This window comes from Gopherus flavomarginatus, chromosome 14 (genome assembly GCF_025201925.1).
Source record: "Gopherus flavomarginatus isolate rGopFla2 chromosome 14, rGopFla2.mat.asm, whole genome shotgun sequence".
Taxonomy (NCBI): domain Eukaryota; kingdom Metazoa; phylum Chordata; order Testudines; family Testudinidae; genus Gopherus; species Gopherus flavomarginatus.
Window position 1 is genome coordinate 11153770 of NC_066630.1, and position 18019 is coordinate 11171788.

The 18019-nt window shown below is 44.9% G+C and overlaps 1 protein-coding gene across 1 annotated transcript in view; it reads left to right on the forward strand.

Moving 5' to 3' along the window:
- Positions 1-18019, forward strand: part of PKD1L2 (polycystin 1 like 2) — a 78130-nt gene that overhangs the window by 37494 nt on the left and 22617 nt on the right. Inside the window, exons 18-27 of the mRNA XM_050923361.1 lie at positions 639-821; positions 2399-2523; positions 3420-3546; positions 5222-5356; positions 6465-6690; positions 7266-7459; positions 7897-8127; positions 8938-9039; positions 9733-9911; positions 10187-10333. Coding sequence (XP_050779318.1) covers positions 639-821; positions 2399-2523; positions 3420-3546; positions 5222-5356; positions 6465-6690; positions 7266-7459; positions 7897-8127; positions 8938-9039; positions 9733-9911; positions 10187-10333 — 1649 coding nt within the window. The remainder of the gene's footprint in view (positions 1-638; positions 822-2398; positions 2524-3419; positions 3547-5221; positions 5357-6464; positions 6691-7265; positions 7460-7896; positions 8128-8937; positions 9040-9732; positions 9912-10186; positions 10334-18019) is intronic.

Sequence of the window (18019 nt, forward strand, 5' to 3'; positions counted from 1 at the left end):
CGTCACACATACAATACACCATGGAATAGTCCATCTGCCTTTCTGGCTCCTGCCACCCTCAGATCTGAGCACTTGAAACTAGCCAGGGGCTCAGTCTTATACTGTTGAAGTCAATGGGAGTCTTGTTACCAATGGGGGTAAGGTTGTGCCAATGTCCCCAAGTTAGGCAACTGCATATAAAACATGTCAAACTGTTACAGTTGCCTGGATTGTTCTGCCAGCTCATAGCATCAGGTCCTGATCCTGAAGAGTGCTGAGTACCCTACACTTCCATTGGGCACAATGGAAGTTGAGCACTTCCAAGTGTTGCTCAGCATCTTTTAGGATTGGGCCTGAAGGGTTGAGATGTGATATTCTCTCTCTCACTGAGCAGTTACTTAGGGTGTAAACTGTGTGGGGCAGGGAACACCTGTTTGTTCTGTGTTTGTACAGCACCTAGCACAGTGGGGTCCTCATCCATGACCAGGGCTTAGGCACGATGGTAATACAAAGACATAACAACAGTAAAAATACCTTTCTCTGCAAATAGCCCCATTGGACTATTCATGTTATATAGCGAGAACAGTGGCTCATTTTAACACCTATTATTTTTAATACACACACACACATATAACTATTTCCCCTTATCGCCTGTTCAGGTGGAAGCCAGTAACTCTCTCAAAGATGTCAGTGAGTTCTTACTCACTGTAAGCACAGAGGACAGTGAGGATTACCAGAAGCGAAAGGACGCAGCTGGCTACCTGTTCAACGCAGTGAGCAATGTACTCACAGCTTCCATACAAAATGGGACAGAGGATGCTTCATCATCAGAGGTTGGACAGGTTGTTTTCATGTGGCTCAGTTTCTAATATAAAGTGCATGTGTGTCTGCCTGGTGTGGAAGATAAAAAAGCCCTTCTGACTTGTGCATGTTTGAAAGTGGTGTTGCTTAGAGCGCACTGGGGAGCTACAGGTGCAAAGGGGTTAGGCTGAACATCAAGGTAAATAGAATGGGGAGATTTTGTTAGATTATAGAATAGTCTCCTAAGGGAAGAGATAGCAGCCTCTTAAAACTTTACTTGAGATATTTGAAAACTGACTGGACAGAGTAGTATATTACAGAATATACTGTAAGGAGTAATATTTCCCCTAGTGGATAAATTAGATCATCTACTGTAATAGGATTCTTCCATTTCTGATTCTATCCCTCCCTACTGAACCATATTCTGAGGAAGTTACATGTGCTCAGTGCGTCTGAGACTTTAGCTCCACGGACTTCATCAAGGGAGTAAACTGAAATCAGTTACCTTACTTGAACCTTCTGAAAAGCTTCCGCCTGATTTTCTATTCAGATTTATGTTATGGGTTTTTCATACTTCTATGTGAATTATTACAAATGCCTTTGTAAGCATTTTAATTCCATCACTGTGAGTAGGGTGTGATATTAATCTAATTCGAGAGGTGAGGATATGAATACCTTATAACAGGGACAGCACAGGGTATTCAGTATAGAACACAAATATGTTAATGAGATGCTGAAGATACTAATTTTGACAGAAGAGAGACAAAGTGATCTGATGACCAACTTAAGGGGCCAGAGTTGGCTAATGGCTAGAGCACAGGCTTAGCAATCAAAAGATCTACATTCTAATCCCAGGTTTGACACTGGTCTACTGTGTGATCTCCAGACAATTTCACTTAAACTCTCTATGCTGCAGTTTTTCCATTTGTAAATTAGGGATCATAAAACTCCCCCAGCCCAAGGTGGTATGAAGGGTAAGCAATCGGGCCCTGATTCAACAAGGTATATAAGCATGTGCATTAAGCACAGAATACTCCTTTTGAAGTCATGTACAAAAGAGACTATTCACATACTTTGGCATAAGTAACTTCTGAATCACAGCCATAAAGTTTGTGGTGCTTTGAGATCTTTGGACAGAGTAGTGCATTTTAAGATTATAATTACTATTATAATATTTAATTTATTCACTGTATGCATTGCTCTCATGAGAATTATGGATATGGTCTACACCAAGATACCCTTTTCATGCTTTCATAATAGACTGACCTTTAAATCATCTATCTATCTATCTATCATTTTGCACTATTCCATCACTTTGGTATCGGAGCACCTGATACTTCATTCTGTCATTCACTAATAGTACTTTTCCAATTTCTCAGCAGACACTAAGGCTTGTTAATTATTTCTTACAGTCATTTTATTGCTTATAATAACTTTAATTGAGGTTACCAAGATTATTACCCAGTCTTCTGCCTTAAAAAGAAACACTGAAAATTAGAACTAGGGAAGCATGGTTATAAATTCAGACAGATCACAAATGGAAATTAATGCAAAGAATGTGTTCCCTGCTCTTTTCAAATAACAAGTGCATATCAGGAGACTCCCTTGTCCTTTCCAGAGTTTGGTCTCACACCAGCTGTTGGATACAGTTGAAAACCTGCAAAGCACACTCCTGATTGGGAAACTGCCAGATGATGAACCAATGGTATTGGTCGCTCCCTCTGTCGCAATGTACATAAACAGGTAACAGTCAGCACATTTCAGTCATGGCCTGTCCTTCTACATGCCTTACAATCTCCAATCATTCTCAAGGAAAATATCTATCATTTTCTCATTAAATGGAGTCACCCACCCAAATGTTATACAGATGGTAACAAATCCATAGGTGCTGTGATGTTGTAACTGGTGATCCATTGTAAAAACAGTTTTAACTCCAACTAATTTCAGTAAGACTAGGCTGAAAATTCTCATATATGATCTGTAGCAAGAGAACGATTCTCTGGGATTACATAGGTCAAGCATCACCCTCTTAAATTTGTAGATACACGGAAAACACTTGTTGTAAAAGGCTAATTTCTCTTTCTTTTTCAATGTTTGCTGATGCTGCTGTAAGTAAAAAATTGTCACAGGTTTGGGCAGAAGAAAATGTGAGTTCTCAGGTCATAAAATCATCCCCAAATCAGTTTACTTAGAGCATGATTTTCAACTATGCAGATCACACTTGACATGCAATTGCTCATCTAATTTGTGCAGATGCAACAATAGTGCATAGAAATCAAGTATTTGTTCATGTAAATGGACATTTAGATGCACTTGCACCTCCCAATTCACAATAGGAGTATAACTGCAAGCCCAAATTAAGCGCAAGTGCAGATGCACATTTTTTAAAAATCATGTCCTTTAATTATTCATTACCAGTGGCATGCAGAGCATTACAGAGAGCAGAGACAGGTCCTGAAGTATTTGCCGGAGGAGTTAGAAATGGTTCTCCAGCCCAGTTACACTCACTCAGCCAGGAAGCCTTTCTGGATGTAACATCAACTATGCTTAGCAACCCTGCACTGTGCTATTAATACTTCTGTCTTTGTCTCCATCTGTTCTTATTTTCTCTGCTTGTGTCTGACCGCAATTCTGGACAGGTTACAAACAGACAGCATAGATGGCACATCCATTAACATCTCTGATTCCAGCTCAGCCAGCTTTATTCTCCCCTCTGCCTCCTCTCTCAGTGTCTCAGGAGACAGTGACGAGACTGTGGATATAAGGGTAAGTAACTGTTACTCTGACTTGACATATTTGATAAACTCATTAATCCTCTTGCTCTAATGAGTTTGGAGCCTTTTCTCCTTTCACAATGATCGCACTGGCACATGTGGTATCCTGGTTCTTGGCCCTCCAATTATGTCAGCAAATTCACGTGGAATTTATCAGGCCGGAGGAGCCTTTTCCTTTTCTGATTGCATGGGATTTGGTGCAGGTAGTTGAAGGGAACTAGGAGCTTACTGGAAAGACACCTCCCATCACAGTCCTTGCCTGATTCACTGCTCTCTCGGCTGCCCACAGCAATGGACTCAATTGATAACTCTAACCCCATTCACCATTTGGTTGCATTCACTGTCATGAGGAGTCAGCTGATCACAGTGTCTATACCATTATTTAACCAGCAAGCCTGAAACATTATTTTCCCCAAGCAGCATATGAGTCAGTTGAAGCTACTCAGATCCTGTAGGGGACAATAGGGCCCCAGATTTCCTGCCAGTTGGATGTCTTCCATTGTCTGATCTAGGACGCACTCTATTCCCTAGTACATTTTTGTCTTGTTATGATATTTTTATATTCCTCTTTCTCAGGGTCTCCCGGGCTGATTCAAAACAGTCGGCTTTCCAAAATCCTATACACTGTTGTAGTTTAAGTGTCTCCTTCCAATTCCTCCTCTCTATTTCAGCTCTGTTAAGTCATGATCCCAAACTTACTAACATCAGTGGAAACACTCCCACCGTCTTCACAGGCTTTGGCTGTCCCTCCTTTTTTCCCCGCATCTGTACTCATAACTCTAACATACTCTGATATGCACCTCAGACAATAGATTTATGAATGCTGTCAACTCCAGTAATTTCAGGAGAGGCACAGCAATTTGACTTTGATGGAATAACTCTGGATTAACCCTGGTGTGACTTAATTTGGCCCCAGATATCTAAATCAGCGGTTCTCAACCAGGGTACACATACCTCTGGGGGAACGCAGAAGTCTTCTAGGGAGTACATCAACTCATCTAGATATTTGGCTAGTTTTACGACAGGCTACATAAAAAGCACTAGTGAAGTCAGTACAAACTAAAATTTCATACAGAAAATGACGTTTATACAGCTTTATATACTATACACTGAAATGTAAGTACAACATTTATATTCAAATTTACTTATTTTATAATTATATGGTAAAAATGAGAAAGTAAGCAATTTTTCAATAATAGTGTGCTGTCACACTGTTGTATTTTTATGTCTGATTTTGTAAGCAAGTAGTTTTTAAGTGAGGTGAAACTTGGGGGTACACAAGACAAATCAGACTCCTGAAAAGAGTACAATAGTCTGGAAAGGTTGAGAGCCCCTGATCTAAATGACCCATGAAAAAGATTACATATGAATGGAAAGTGATTGCTGCATGCTAGAGATACATTAGAGATGTGTCTGAGCTGCAGTATCTATATGCAGATCACATTCCAAACTTTCCCAAAATGTAAGGTTTGGGTTTGATCCATTATTGAGATGAGGCCAGCTTCAAACTTGGATCTGGAGCCGAACTTCCCTGAAGTCCAGGGTTGTTTGGCTCTTGGGTTTGGTTTTGACTTCATCTCTAATCTACATGGAAATATAAAAATTGTGACTTTAATAAAGTATCTTGTACAACTCAAATGCTGCTTGTCATTCATGTCTCGCTGTAGATGGTGAGCTTTGCAGTGAATCCCTTTTCCTTAAGTGACACCAGTTTTGAGATCAGTGGAACCGTGGGAGGCCTAAGTCTTACCAGCGTTGATGGATTGGTCATACCAGTTAATGAACTTACTGAAAACATTGAGGTAAATCCAATCCTCTCTCTCAGTGTGAACTGGAGTCTAATTAGATCCTTGGGTTGCAGGTGCTCTATAAATGTCAGTTGTGTTATCATCATCATCTCCTCTCCAAGTAGCAAGCTCAGTAGAGAAATGGTAATGTTGTATTTACTCTCAACACACAAAGAGAGAGCATGGTGCATGCACATGCTAGGAAGGACTACATATGGTTTGCAGGATGAACACAATAAGCACCTCTTTCACAAGGTCTATGTGTGGGGCCTGAAAGTGCATCTTGCTTCTACAAGTGATTCAGCCTTTCTTTCTCCTTTATCATGTGGATGAACAAGAAGAAACATGAGAATCCTACTGGCTAAGGAAGATGGCTGCTGGCTATGGTCAGCCTGAAACATACTGTGATGTCTAAATAATAAAACCATCATAATCCTACCTCAGGGTAGGGCAATGAACTTCATGACCTCTTAAGGCCCCTTCCAGCCCTACATTTCTCTGATTCTCTCATCTCAATATTGCATGCCCATATTACTATCTCCTAGGCCTCCTAGCCCATGTGTAAAATCATTAAACTAATGCCTAAATCATTCAACAATGAATCTACATATCAGTTTGTGTTTCAGGATGACCATAATCTCAACTCTTTAGATTTAGCAGGTATCTATATTGTTACTCATCTGGACAACACAGTCTGGAATCATTTTGATGAGTAGCATGCCATTCATTTCCTAAAAACTCACATATGGAACACTTGCAAATGTACTTCAAGCCTACCCACATTCCTCCCTAACTCATGTATCCAGTCACCATAGAGTTTTGAGATGAACCAATGTAGAGTTGATAGAACAAGCTTCTGAAAAGTCCATAAGTATCAAGCAAATTGCAGTTGAGCAGGCATACAATAGGAAATCTTATTTATGGTAGCTGTCCACCAGGATGGATTTGCTTAGGAATGCTTTCCCTATAGTATGTTTTGAAAGAAGAAATTAGAGGGTTTTTAGAAATAAATCCCATAAAATGTGCTTTGATCTTAGCATGTAGCTGCATCGTGTTACTATGTAATAGGATCCAGGCACTGTCATACATTTTTAGGAATGAATCTCTGTGTGTTCAAATATAGATAATGCTGCCAAGATTTTCAGCACCTCAGGAAAACAGGAGCCTATTGAATTTGGGCAATATTAGTGCTCTCCAAGTCAATGTCACCTCAGAAAATACATCTCTAGTGATCCACCTGGAAACTGAACAGGATATTCCACTAATACTGTACTTGGGATATGGCTACCACCCAAATAAGACTAACTATGATATGAAAGCTCATCTGCCCCTTAAGAAAAACACTGGAGGTAAGATCATTTACCAGGGACATTTGATTCTGAGCACTTTAGGCTCATCTACAAACTACATGAGTACCCTTAACTTACACTTTCCAATAGAAGCTGATCACACTCAATATGAGCTCTTAGGCCCAGATCCACAAAGGTACTTAAGCTCCTAACTTTCACTGATTCAAATGGAAATTAGGATCCTAAACACTTTTGTGGATCTGGGCCTTAATTCTCATATATAGTGCTGTCATCCAAATTTTTTACAGATGAGAACAAACAAATTGTAGAGATGAGCTCAAGCTCAGAAATTTGGATGTGTAAATGGCAATGAACCTCCTCAAAGTCTGAAAGTTCCAATCTGTGTCCTGGTTCAGGTCATCTCTAGTAAACACTATGCACAAAAGCAAAGAACAGGTGCTTTGAATAATTAACCTTATTAAATTAACCAGAATAAAAACCTACACTGATAGTTGTTCTGATAACTGTTCTGTTATTCTATTTATTTTATTTATTGTAATGTATACAATATATCTGTGTATTGCTGAAACAAATTCGTTCTTACATAGCCTTCAACTAAAATATTTCTGTTCAAGATAAGTCAAACACATGGGTTCTTAGCCCAGAAGAACTCATTTTTGGAGAAGGGACTTACTATCTCATGATGGAACAAGACATGGAAATGGATTCTACAACCAACAGTGATCTAACCATAGCTGTCACTTCCTTTGTATCCCAGTGCGTGTTCTGGGATGAGCTTCAGGGCAACTGGAATAGCTACGGGTGCCATGTAAGTAGAGACAAGCAGAAGAATGTTGCCATGGATCTTTCCTCAATACATTTCAAAGCCAGCCTAGGTAACAATAACATCTGGTAAAATGAATGAATTCTTGATAACACCATGAAACAAGACCAGTTTGGGATGGTAGAAGGTCATAAAGCTCAGGTTAGTCCAATATAAAGTGGAACTTAGATACGTTTTCTCTAGGACATGCTTCTAAGTGAGAAGTGGTTGAAGCATTTTGAATGGATTATGTTTAGTACTATAATACCAACTTCTGCTTAGGTCTTAAAGTCACTGTCCTCTACTGGATTTTATAGGATCTGCTCACATATAACAATTCTTCACACCTAGCTTTCCTGTTTCTTTAGCTTGCTAGGTAAGTAAGCTGTACTTTGAAGCGAAGGCTGAGAAAGTTGTGAACATGATCGTTCTTTGGCTTTCAGGTAGGTCCAAAAACAAACCCCAGCAGCACCCAGTGTCTCTGCAACCACCTGACCTTCTTTGGGAGCACCTTCTTTGTCACGCCCAACACCATTGATGTCAGCAAAACAGCGGAGCTTTTTGGCACATTTGTGGACAACCCCGTGGTAGTGACAACTGTGGGCTGTATCTTTCTTGTGTATGTGCTGGTGGCTATTTGGGCTAGAAGGAAAGACATTCAGGATGATGCCAAAGTAAGCATTGTGCTAATAGATAGTGTGATAGGAAGTATTTCCCATCTGTCTGGCCTGCTCTGCTGTGATCACATTAATGCAGCCACTTAGGACAGAGTGAGCGGTTAGCACCCTTTGGAGCTGATGCCACTAATTCTCCATAAAGGGAATGGATGATCCAAGAGTGATTAAAGATCTTGCATTGAATTGTGTAATTTTTGTGTAATGTTTTTGTCATCTTCAGTGTGTTCCCAGCAGTATACATGAAGAAAGAGGGAGTCTAAGGTTTTAGTGGTTTGCTTTCATTAAACTTTTACATCAAGAATATAACACAAGACTGAGTTTATCACTCAGGGTGTCCCCAAATGCTGTGCATCTCTGTCTCTCTCCAGCCTACTTCTAGACATAGCCAAAAAATTGAAGGGGAGACAAAAACAGTTTTTGTCTTAATATTTCATGGAAAATTTTGGCTTACTGCAGAAATTTAAATACTGAAAAAATTGGGGGGTTGGCCAATATATCTCAGCTTTCAAACATTCATCTTTTCAACAACAAAAATAAGCATTTTCCATGGAAAGTAGACTTTTTTTTGCAAAAAAAATTGTCATAAACCTAGTTTTTAATCAAAAAAACAATTTTGACATAAAATTTTCTACCAGCCCTACCTACTTCCCCTTGCCTCCACACTTCCTGCTAGATAAATGCAGTGTCCACAAGATGGCACTATGCCACTTTTCCCATCCAGGATCCCAGAGAAAGCCATGCTCCTGGCACTGTTACTATTTTACCATCCATAGAATTCTCCCGGTGGTATTGACTCTCTCTTTCCAGGTGAAGATCACAGTGTTGGAGGATAATGACCCCTTTGCTCAGTATCGTTATCTTGTGACAGTTTTTACAGGGCACCGTCGAGGGGCAGCCACAACCTCCAAGGTACTGATGGAATTACAGATGTGTTGGTATCTTCTGAATGTTTAATAGACCGTCAGCATATAGAGCTCCAGCTTCAGAAATATTTGTCACATCAGGAAACTGACCTTGTCATATGTAAGCCTAACATCTAAGGGAGGCAGCAGGCTACCAAAGAGAGCTTTGGCTCCTCCAAGGGAAAGAGCAAGTAATGAGGTGTCTGGGAAGGGGACCTCTGGATCTGGGCGGCAGAGGTAACAGCAGCAGTATGCTGTGCCTGGCTCTGCTACCCACAGTGTGAGGAGGAATGGGAAAGTCCAGAGGATTCACTGGGCATGATTACATCTGCAGCCTCATTCACTCTGCTGCAAAACAGGCCGAATGAGTGAAGCTCTCCCTACATGCACAACAACGTAACAGCAGTTGCTTGTATGTTAATCAGCAGCTGCAGCAGCTTCCATTACACTCAGTTCACAGGATTTGTCAAGCCTGTCGTGACATCCTGCCAACTGTTGGCCAATGCCTGAGCTCCTGACTCAGTTTTCACTAAATCCCTGTGCAGGGCAGCCTGGCTTCAGTGGGAATTTGCCAGACCAGAGACTCAGTAAGGAGGTCAGTATTGGGACCCAATACAAAGTACCCGTGCCCAAGTCATGAATGCAAACAAATAGTGCCAAGCTGTCAATTATCAATTCACTCATCCAGTACGTCTTTCAGGTGACTCTCACCCTTTACGGCCTCGAAGGAGAGAGTGAACCGCACCACCTGACTGATCCTGACACACTAGTCTTTGAGCGTGGAGGAGTGGATATTTTCCTGCTCTGTACCCTGTTTCCTCTTGGGGAACTGCAAAGTATCCGATTGTGGCATGATAATTCAGGAGACAGCCCATCCTGGTAAGCAAGGGAAGAGGCTATGAGGAGACAGAAGAATATCCTTTCTGATACCACTTTTCCCTTCTGTTGCACTTGTAAAACATTCATGTAGTTATCCATATCCCACCCTAGGAAGTTGGAATGTGTTATCTCCATTTTGCAGATGAAGAAGCTAAGTCACAGATAGACTCTGACCCTTAGCCTGACACCCATACTCTCCGCGAGTTGCACTTACAGTGACCTGACTTCCATAGCATCTTCCGCATATGAGTTAGTTCTTTATTTTTATGGCACAGGTATGTGAATCGTGTGCTGGTCCATGACCTGGCTCAGGATCAAAAATGGTATTTCCTCTGTAACTCTTGGCTGGCCATTGATGTTGGAGAGTGTGTCCTAGACAAAGTGTTCCCAGTTGCTACTGAGCAGGACATGAAGCAGTTCAGGTAACTTCAGCCTTGCGTTCCTGTTGGTTATTCACAGCAATCCATTTGAAAAAAGAAGGGATGCAAAAAGGGCCTAACCCTCATTAACTTCAATGAGGGTCTCAGCCTTGACTTCAACTGACTTTAGACCAGAGCCAGAGGACTGCTAAGCTGCATCCGACCGTTAAACTTTGGTATTACTGCTCTGAGGAGAGGGGAGAAAGACAATTCAAAGTACCCAATACAAACCCCAGCACCAAATCTGCTTTACTATGTGTTTTCCCTGACAGATTAATAGAAATTGCATTTGATGTGTTTGGTCCTCACCCTACAATTACAGGGACAGGAAAAGACGGTTACTCACCTTTGTAACTGTTGTTCGAGATGTGTTGCTCATATCCATTCCAGTTAGTTGTGCGCGCGCCACGTGCACGTTCATCGGAAGATTTTTACCCTAGCAACCCTGGTGGGTCGGCTGGGTCGCCCCCGGAGTGGCGCCGCCATGGCGGCGGATATATACCCCTGCCGATCCGACCGCTCCTCAGTTCCTTCTTGCTGACTACTCCAACAGTGGGGAAGGAGGGCAGGTTTGGAATGGATATGAGCAACACATTTCGAAGAACAACAGTTACAAAGGTGAGTAACTGTCTTTTCTTCTTCGAGTGATTGCTCATATCCATTCCAGTTAGGTGATTCCCAAGCCTTACCTAGGCGGTGGGGTCGGAGTGAGATGTCGCAGAGTGTAATACTGCGGAGCCAAAGGCTGCATCATCTCTGGACTGCTGAACCGGGGCATAGTGAGAAGCGAAGGTATGCACCGAGGACCAGGTAGCTGCGCGACATATCTCGTGGATGGGCACGTGAGCCAGGAAAACAGCAGATGAGGCTTAAGCCCTGGTAGAGTGCGCAGTGAGGTGGCTCAACGGAACGTGAGCCAAGTCGTAACAGGTGCGGATGCACGATGTCACCCAGGATGAAATCCTTTGTGAGGAAACGGGAAGGCCCTTCATGCGCTCTGCCACCACGACGAAGAGTTGAGGGGTTCTGCGGAAGGGCTTTGTCCACTCAATATAAAAAGCGAGCGCTCTACGGACGTCTAGGGAGTGCAGCTGTTGTTCCCTGTGCGATGAATGCGGCTTCGGGAAGAAGATTGGAAGGAAGATCTCCTGGTTAACATGGAACGCTGATACCACTTTGGGGAGAAAGGCCGGGTGTGGACGCAACTGCACCTTGTCCTTGTGTGTGGAAGACAGTATATGGAGGGTCCTCCACGAGAGCCCGGAGTTCAGAAACCCGTCTCGCTGATGTGATGGCTACAAGGAAAGCGGTTTTCTAGGACAGGTAGAGAAGGGAGCAAGTCACTAATGGCTCGAATGGGGCCGACATAAGTCTGGTAAGAACCAGGTTGAGGTCCCAGGTTGGGGCGGGGCGGCGTACCTGGGGGTAAAGGTGCTCCACGCCCTTGAGGAATCAAGATACCATAGGATGAGAAAACACTGAGCGGCCATTCTCCCCTGGGTGGAAGGTAGAGATGGCCTCCAAGTGCACCCTCAAAGATGATATCACTAGGCCCTGTTGTTTAAGGGACCAGAGGTAGTCCAAGATGGTAGGGATAGGGTCCTCGGCAGGAAAAACGTTGTGCTCTGCACACCAGCATGTGAAATGCTTCCACTTGGCCAGATACGTTGCCCTAGTAGAAGGTTTTCTGCTTCCCAGGAGAACTTGTTGCACTGGGGCAGAGCAACGCAACTCAGACTGGGTCAGCCACTCAAGAGCCATGCCGTGAGATGGAGGGACTGCAGGTCTAGGTGATGCAGTTTGCCGTGGTCCTGAGTTATCAGGTCCAGGTGCAGAGGTAGTGTGATAGGGTCGGCTATTGACAGGTCTAGCAACATGGTGTACCAGTGCTGCCTGGGCCATGCTGGAGCGATCATGATCAAGCGGGCTCTGTGTCTGCGTACTTTCAGCAGGACCTTGTGGACGAGCGGGAATGGTGGAAAGGTGCATAGCAGGTGCATCGTCCACGGTATGAGGAAAGCGTCCGCTATCGAACCCTGTGAGAGGCCTTGAAAGGAACAGAACATCTGACATTTCCTGTTCTCACGGGACGCGAAGAGGTCTACACGGGGAAATCCCCACTTCTGGAAGACCAAAAGAGTAACGTCCGGGCAAAGTGACCACTCGTGGGAAAGGAAGGATCTGCTGAGGCGATCCACCAGAGTGTTCCAAACCCCCGGGAGAAATGACACTATGAGGTCTATACAGAGGGCTATACAAAAGTCCCAGAGTCATAAGGCCTCCTGGCAAAGGGTCGAGGACCTTGTCCCGCCCTGTTTGTTTATATAGTACATGGCTGTCGTGTTGTTGGTGAATATCGACACACAACGGCCCTGCAAGTGCTGTTGGAATGCCTAGCAAGCAAGGCAGACTTCTCTCAGCTCCCAGACATTGATGTGCAAGGCCAGTTCCTGAGATGACCAAAGGCCTTGAGTACATAGATGCCCAAGGTGAGCACCCCAGCCGAGAGATGATGCATCCATCGTCAGGGATGCAGAAGACTGGGGCGGATGGAACGGCAGCCCTGCACACACCAGGGATGGGGTCAGCCACCATTCGAAAGAGCCTAGGATGCTCGGGGGAATGGTGACGATCATGCCTATGGCATCCCTGCCTGGTCGGTACACTGAGTTGAACCACGATTGGAGGGGGCGGAGGCGCAGTCTGGAGTATTTCGTCACAAACGTGCAGGCTGCCAGGTGACCCAGGAGACCGAGGCAAGTGCGAACTGAAGTCAACAGAGCAGCTTGCAGACTTTGGATGATGGCCACCATTGCCTGGAGCCGGGGCAGCGGTAAGCAGGCCCTGGCGAGGCTGGAGTCCAGGGTGGCGCCAATGAAGTCTATCCTCTGAGTGGGAGTCAGAGTGGATTTTTCTGCATTGATCATTAGGCCTAGATGTAGGAAAAAGGTCCTTGACAATGCTGACGTGATGCGTCACTTGTGCCTCGGAGGCTCCTTGGATGAGCCAGTCCTCTAGATACGGAAAAACATGTACCTGACGATGGCGGAGGTGGGCGGCGACTACAGCCATGCATTTTGTAAATACTCTTGGGGCTGTAGAGAGGCCAAACGGTAGGACAGCGAACTGAAAATGTTGGCGGTTGACTACAAACCGGAGGAACCTCCTGTGAGGTGGGTAGATGGCTATGTGAAAATACGCATCTTTCATGTCGAGGGCAGCATACCAGTCTCCAGGATCCAGGGATGGGATGATGGTCCCCAGGGATACCATACGGAACTTCAACTTTACCATGCATCTGTTGAGTTCCCGCAGGTCCAAGATAGGTCTGAGACTCCCATTTGCCTTGGGGATTAGGAAGTAGCAGGAGTAAAACCCCTTGCCCCATTTGTGTTCCAGTACCTCCTCTATGGCTCCTTTGGCGAGGACCGGAAGACAGGAAGACAGGAAGAAAGGCAAAGGTGGGGGAGTAGCCTTGTACATCAATGATGAAATTAAATGTAGCGAAATAAGATGCGATGGAATGGATAAGACAGAGTCCGTCTGGGCAAAAATCACGCTGGGTAAAAAAGCAACTAGAGCTTCCCCTGAGATAGTGCTTGGGGTGTGCTACAGACCGCCGGGATCGGATTGGGATATGGATAGAGACCTCTTTAATGTCTTTAATGAAGTAAACACAAAGGGGAAATGTGTGATTATGGGGGACTTCAACTTCCCGGATATAGACTGGAGGACGAGTACTTGCACGAATAATAGGGGTCAGATTTTTCTGGATGTGATAGCGGATGGATTTCTTCATCAAGTAGTTGAAGTACCTACGAGAGGGGATGCCATTTTAGACTTGGTGTTGGTGAGCAGTGAGGACCTCGTAGAAGAAATGGTGGTAGGGGACAACCTTGGTTCGAGTGATCATGAGCTGATTCAGTTCAAACTAGATGGAAGGATAAACAAATGTAGATCTGCGATTAGGGTTTTTGACTTCTCGAGGGCTAATTTTAAAGAGTTAAGGAAATTAGTTAGGGAAGTGGATTGGACGGAGGAATTAGTGGATTTAAATGTGGAGGAGGCCTGGAATTACTTTAAGTCACAGCTGTGGAGACTGTCGGAAGCCTGCATCCCGAGAAAGGGGAAAAGAACCATGGGCAGGAGTTGTAGGCCAAACTGGATGAGCAAGCAACTCAGAGAGGGGATTAGACAAAAGCAGAAAGCTTACAGGGAGTGGAAGGAAGGCAGGATCAGTAAAGAAAGCTACCTTGCTGAGGTCAGAACATGTAGGAATAAAGTGAGGAAGGCTAAAAGCCACATTGAACTGGAACTTGCAAAGGGAATCAAAACCAATAGTAAAAGGTTCTACAGCCACATAAATAAGAAGAAAACAAAGAAAGAAGAAGTGGGGCCGCTATACACTGAGGATGGAATGGAGGTTAAGGATAACCTAGACGTGGCCCAACATCTAAACAAGTACTTTGCCTCAGTTTTTAATAAGACTAGTGAGGAACCTTGCGATGATGGAGGGATGATAAACGGGAATGTGGATATGGAAGTGGATATTACTGCAACTGAGGTAGAGGCCGTACTTGAACAGCTCGATGGGACGAAGTCGGAGGGCCCGGACAATCTCCACCCGAGGATATTAAAGGAACTGGCACGTGAAATTGCGAGCCCGTTAGCGAGAATTTTTAAGCAATCGATAAACTCGGGGGTTGTGCCGTATGACTGGAGGATTGCTAATGTAGTTCCTATTTTTAAGAAAGGGAATAAGAGTGATCCGGGTAATTATAGGCCTGTTAGCTTGATGTCTGTAGTATGTAAGGTCTTGGAAAAAATTTTAAGGGAGAAAGTAGTTAAGGACATAGAGGTCAATGGTAATTGTGACGAATTGCAACACGGATTTACTAAAGGTAGATCGTGCCAAACCAATCTGATCTCCTTCTTTGAGAAGGTGACGGATTACTTAGATAAAGGAAATGCGGTAGACATAATTTACCTAGATTTCAGTAAGGCGTTCGACACGGTTCCGCACACGGAGCTGTTAGTTAAATTGGAAAAGCTGGGAGTGAATATGAAAGTTGTAAGGTGGATAAGGAACTGGTTAAAGGGGAGACTCCAGAGGGTCGTATTGAAAGGTGAACTGTCGGACTGGAAGGAGGTCACCAGTGGAGTCCCTCAAGGATCGGTTTTGGGACCGATCTTATTTAACCTTTTTATTACTGACCTTGGCACAAAGAGCGGGAATGTGCTAATAAAGTTTGCGGATGACACGAAGCTGGGGGGTATTGCTAACACGGAGAAGGACAGGGATACTATTCAGGAAGATCTCAACCACCTTGTAAACTGGAGTAATAGAAATAGGATGAAATACAATAGTGAAAAGTGCAAGGTCATGCATTTAGGAATTAATAATAAGAATTTTGGATATACGTTGGGGGCGCATCAGTTGGAAGCGACGGAGGAAGAGAAGGACCTTGGGGTACTGGTTGATAGCAGGATGACTATGAGTCGCCAATGTGATACGGCTATTAAAAAAGCAAATGCGATTTTGGGATGCATCAGGCGGGGTATTTCCTGCAAGGATAAGGATGTGTTAGTACCGTTGTATACAGCGTTGGTGAGACCCCATCTGGAATACTGTGTGCAGTTCTGGTGTCCCATGTTCAAGAAGGATGAATTCAAACTGGAACAGGTTCAGAGACGGGCTATGAGGATGATCCGAGGAATGGAAAAACTGCCTTATGAAAGGAGACTCAAAGAGCTTGGCTTGTTTAGCCTGGCCAAAAGAAGGCTGAGGGGGGATATGCTCGTCCTATATAAATATATCAAGGGGGTTAACGTTAGGGAGGGAGAGGAATTATTTAAGTTTAGTACTAATGTAGCCACGAGGACGAATGGGTATAAACTGGATATTAGGAAGTTTAGACTTGAAATTAGACGAAGGTTTCTGACCATTAGGGGAGTGAAGTTCTGGAATAGCCTTCCGAGGGAAGTAGTAGGGGCAAAAGACTTTCCTGGCTTTAAGACAAAGCTTGATAAGTATATGGAGGGGATGTTATGATAGGATCGTTAATTTGGGCAATTGATCTTGAATTACCACCAGACAGGTCTGCTCAATGGTCTGCGGGGAGATGTTGCATGCGATGGGTACTGAGTTGCTGCGGAGAATTCCTTCTTGGGTGCTAGCTGGTGACTCTTGCCCACATGCTCAGGGTTTAGCTGATCGCCATATTTGGGGTCGGGAAGGAATTTTCCTCCAGGGCGGATTGGCAGGTGCCCTGGAGGTTTTTCGCCTTCCCCTGCAGCGTGGGGCACGGGTCGCTTGCTGGTGGTGTCTCTGCAGCTTGAGGTCTTCAAACCATTTTTGAGGATTTCAATAACTCGGTCCTGGGATAGGGGTTGTTATAAAATTGGATGGGTGGGGTTCTGTGGCCTGCCTTGTGCAGGAGGTCAGACTAGATGATCAGATTGGTCCCTTCTGACCTATGAGTCTATGAGTCTATGAGACCCTTTGCACCTCCTGGAGGAGGAGTTGCTCGTGAGAGGGGTCTCTGAAGAGGGATGAAGAAGCGGGGTGAAAGGGGGGGGTGAAATAAATTGGAGGTGGTAATTTCAGCGTGCGTAAGACGCAGAGATTTGACGTTAGCTGGGACTACGCAGGGAGGAAAAGGGAGAGGCGGTTGGAGAAAGGAGGGGACGGATCATTTGACGATACTGGTATGACGCCCTCGGGCGCACCTTCAAAAGGAGGGTTTCGGCCCTGTGGAAGGTTTGGAGGGACCTTGGTTCTGGCCCCCTTGATTGCCTGACTTCCTCTGGCGACCGGTTCTACCCCACCTTCTAGCAAAGTCCTGTCTTTGTCTGGGCTGAGGGTAAGGGCGGTGTGGCTGGGGGTGGAACGGCCTGCGCTGAGTCACTGGCGTATGCACGCCCAGCGAGCGCATGATGACCCTGTTGTCTTTTAGGCTTTGCAGCCTAGGGTCAGTCTTATCTGAAAATAGGCCTTGCCCTTCAAAGGGGAGGTCCTGGATAGTATGTTGGAGCTCCGGGGGAAGGCCTGAGACTTGCAGCCAAGATGTACGCCTCATAGTCACCCCGGAGGCTAGGGTCCTGGCTGCAGAGTCCGCCGCGTCCAGGGAAGCCTGGAGGGAAGTTCAACCACCTTTTTTCCTTCATCCAGGATGGCCACAAATTCCTGACGGGAGTCTTGCAGGAGCAACTCCTTGAATTTGTCCGCCGCTGCCCAGGTATTGTAATTACAGCGGCTAAGGAGGGCTTGCTGATTAGCCACGTGGAGTTGGAGCGCCCCTGCGGAATAGACTTTGCGGCCCAGCAAGTCTATGCGCCTTGCGTCTTGATTTCGAGGCTGGGGCCTGCTGGCCATGGCATTCCCTCTCGTTGACCGACTGGACAACAAGGGAGCAAGGAGGGGGATGGACATATAAATATTCGTAGCCCTTGGAGGGCACCATATATTTACATTCCACTCCCCGGACAGTAGGTGGAACAGAGGCCGGAGACTGCCAGATTGTGTTGGCATTGGCCTGGATTGACCGTATAAAGGGGAGGGCCACTCTCGTGGGGGCATCTGATGTTAAGATGTCCACCACTGGGTCCTCCACCTCTGGAACCTCCTCGACTTGCAAGTTCATATTCTGTGCAACACGCCTGAGGAGGTCCTGGTGGGCCCTTAGGTCG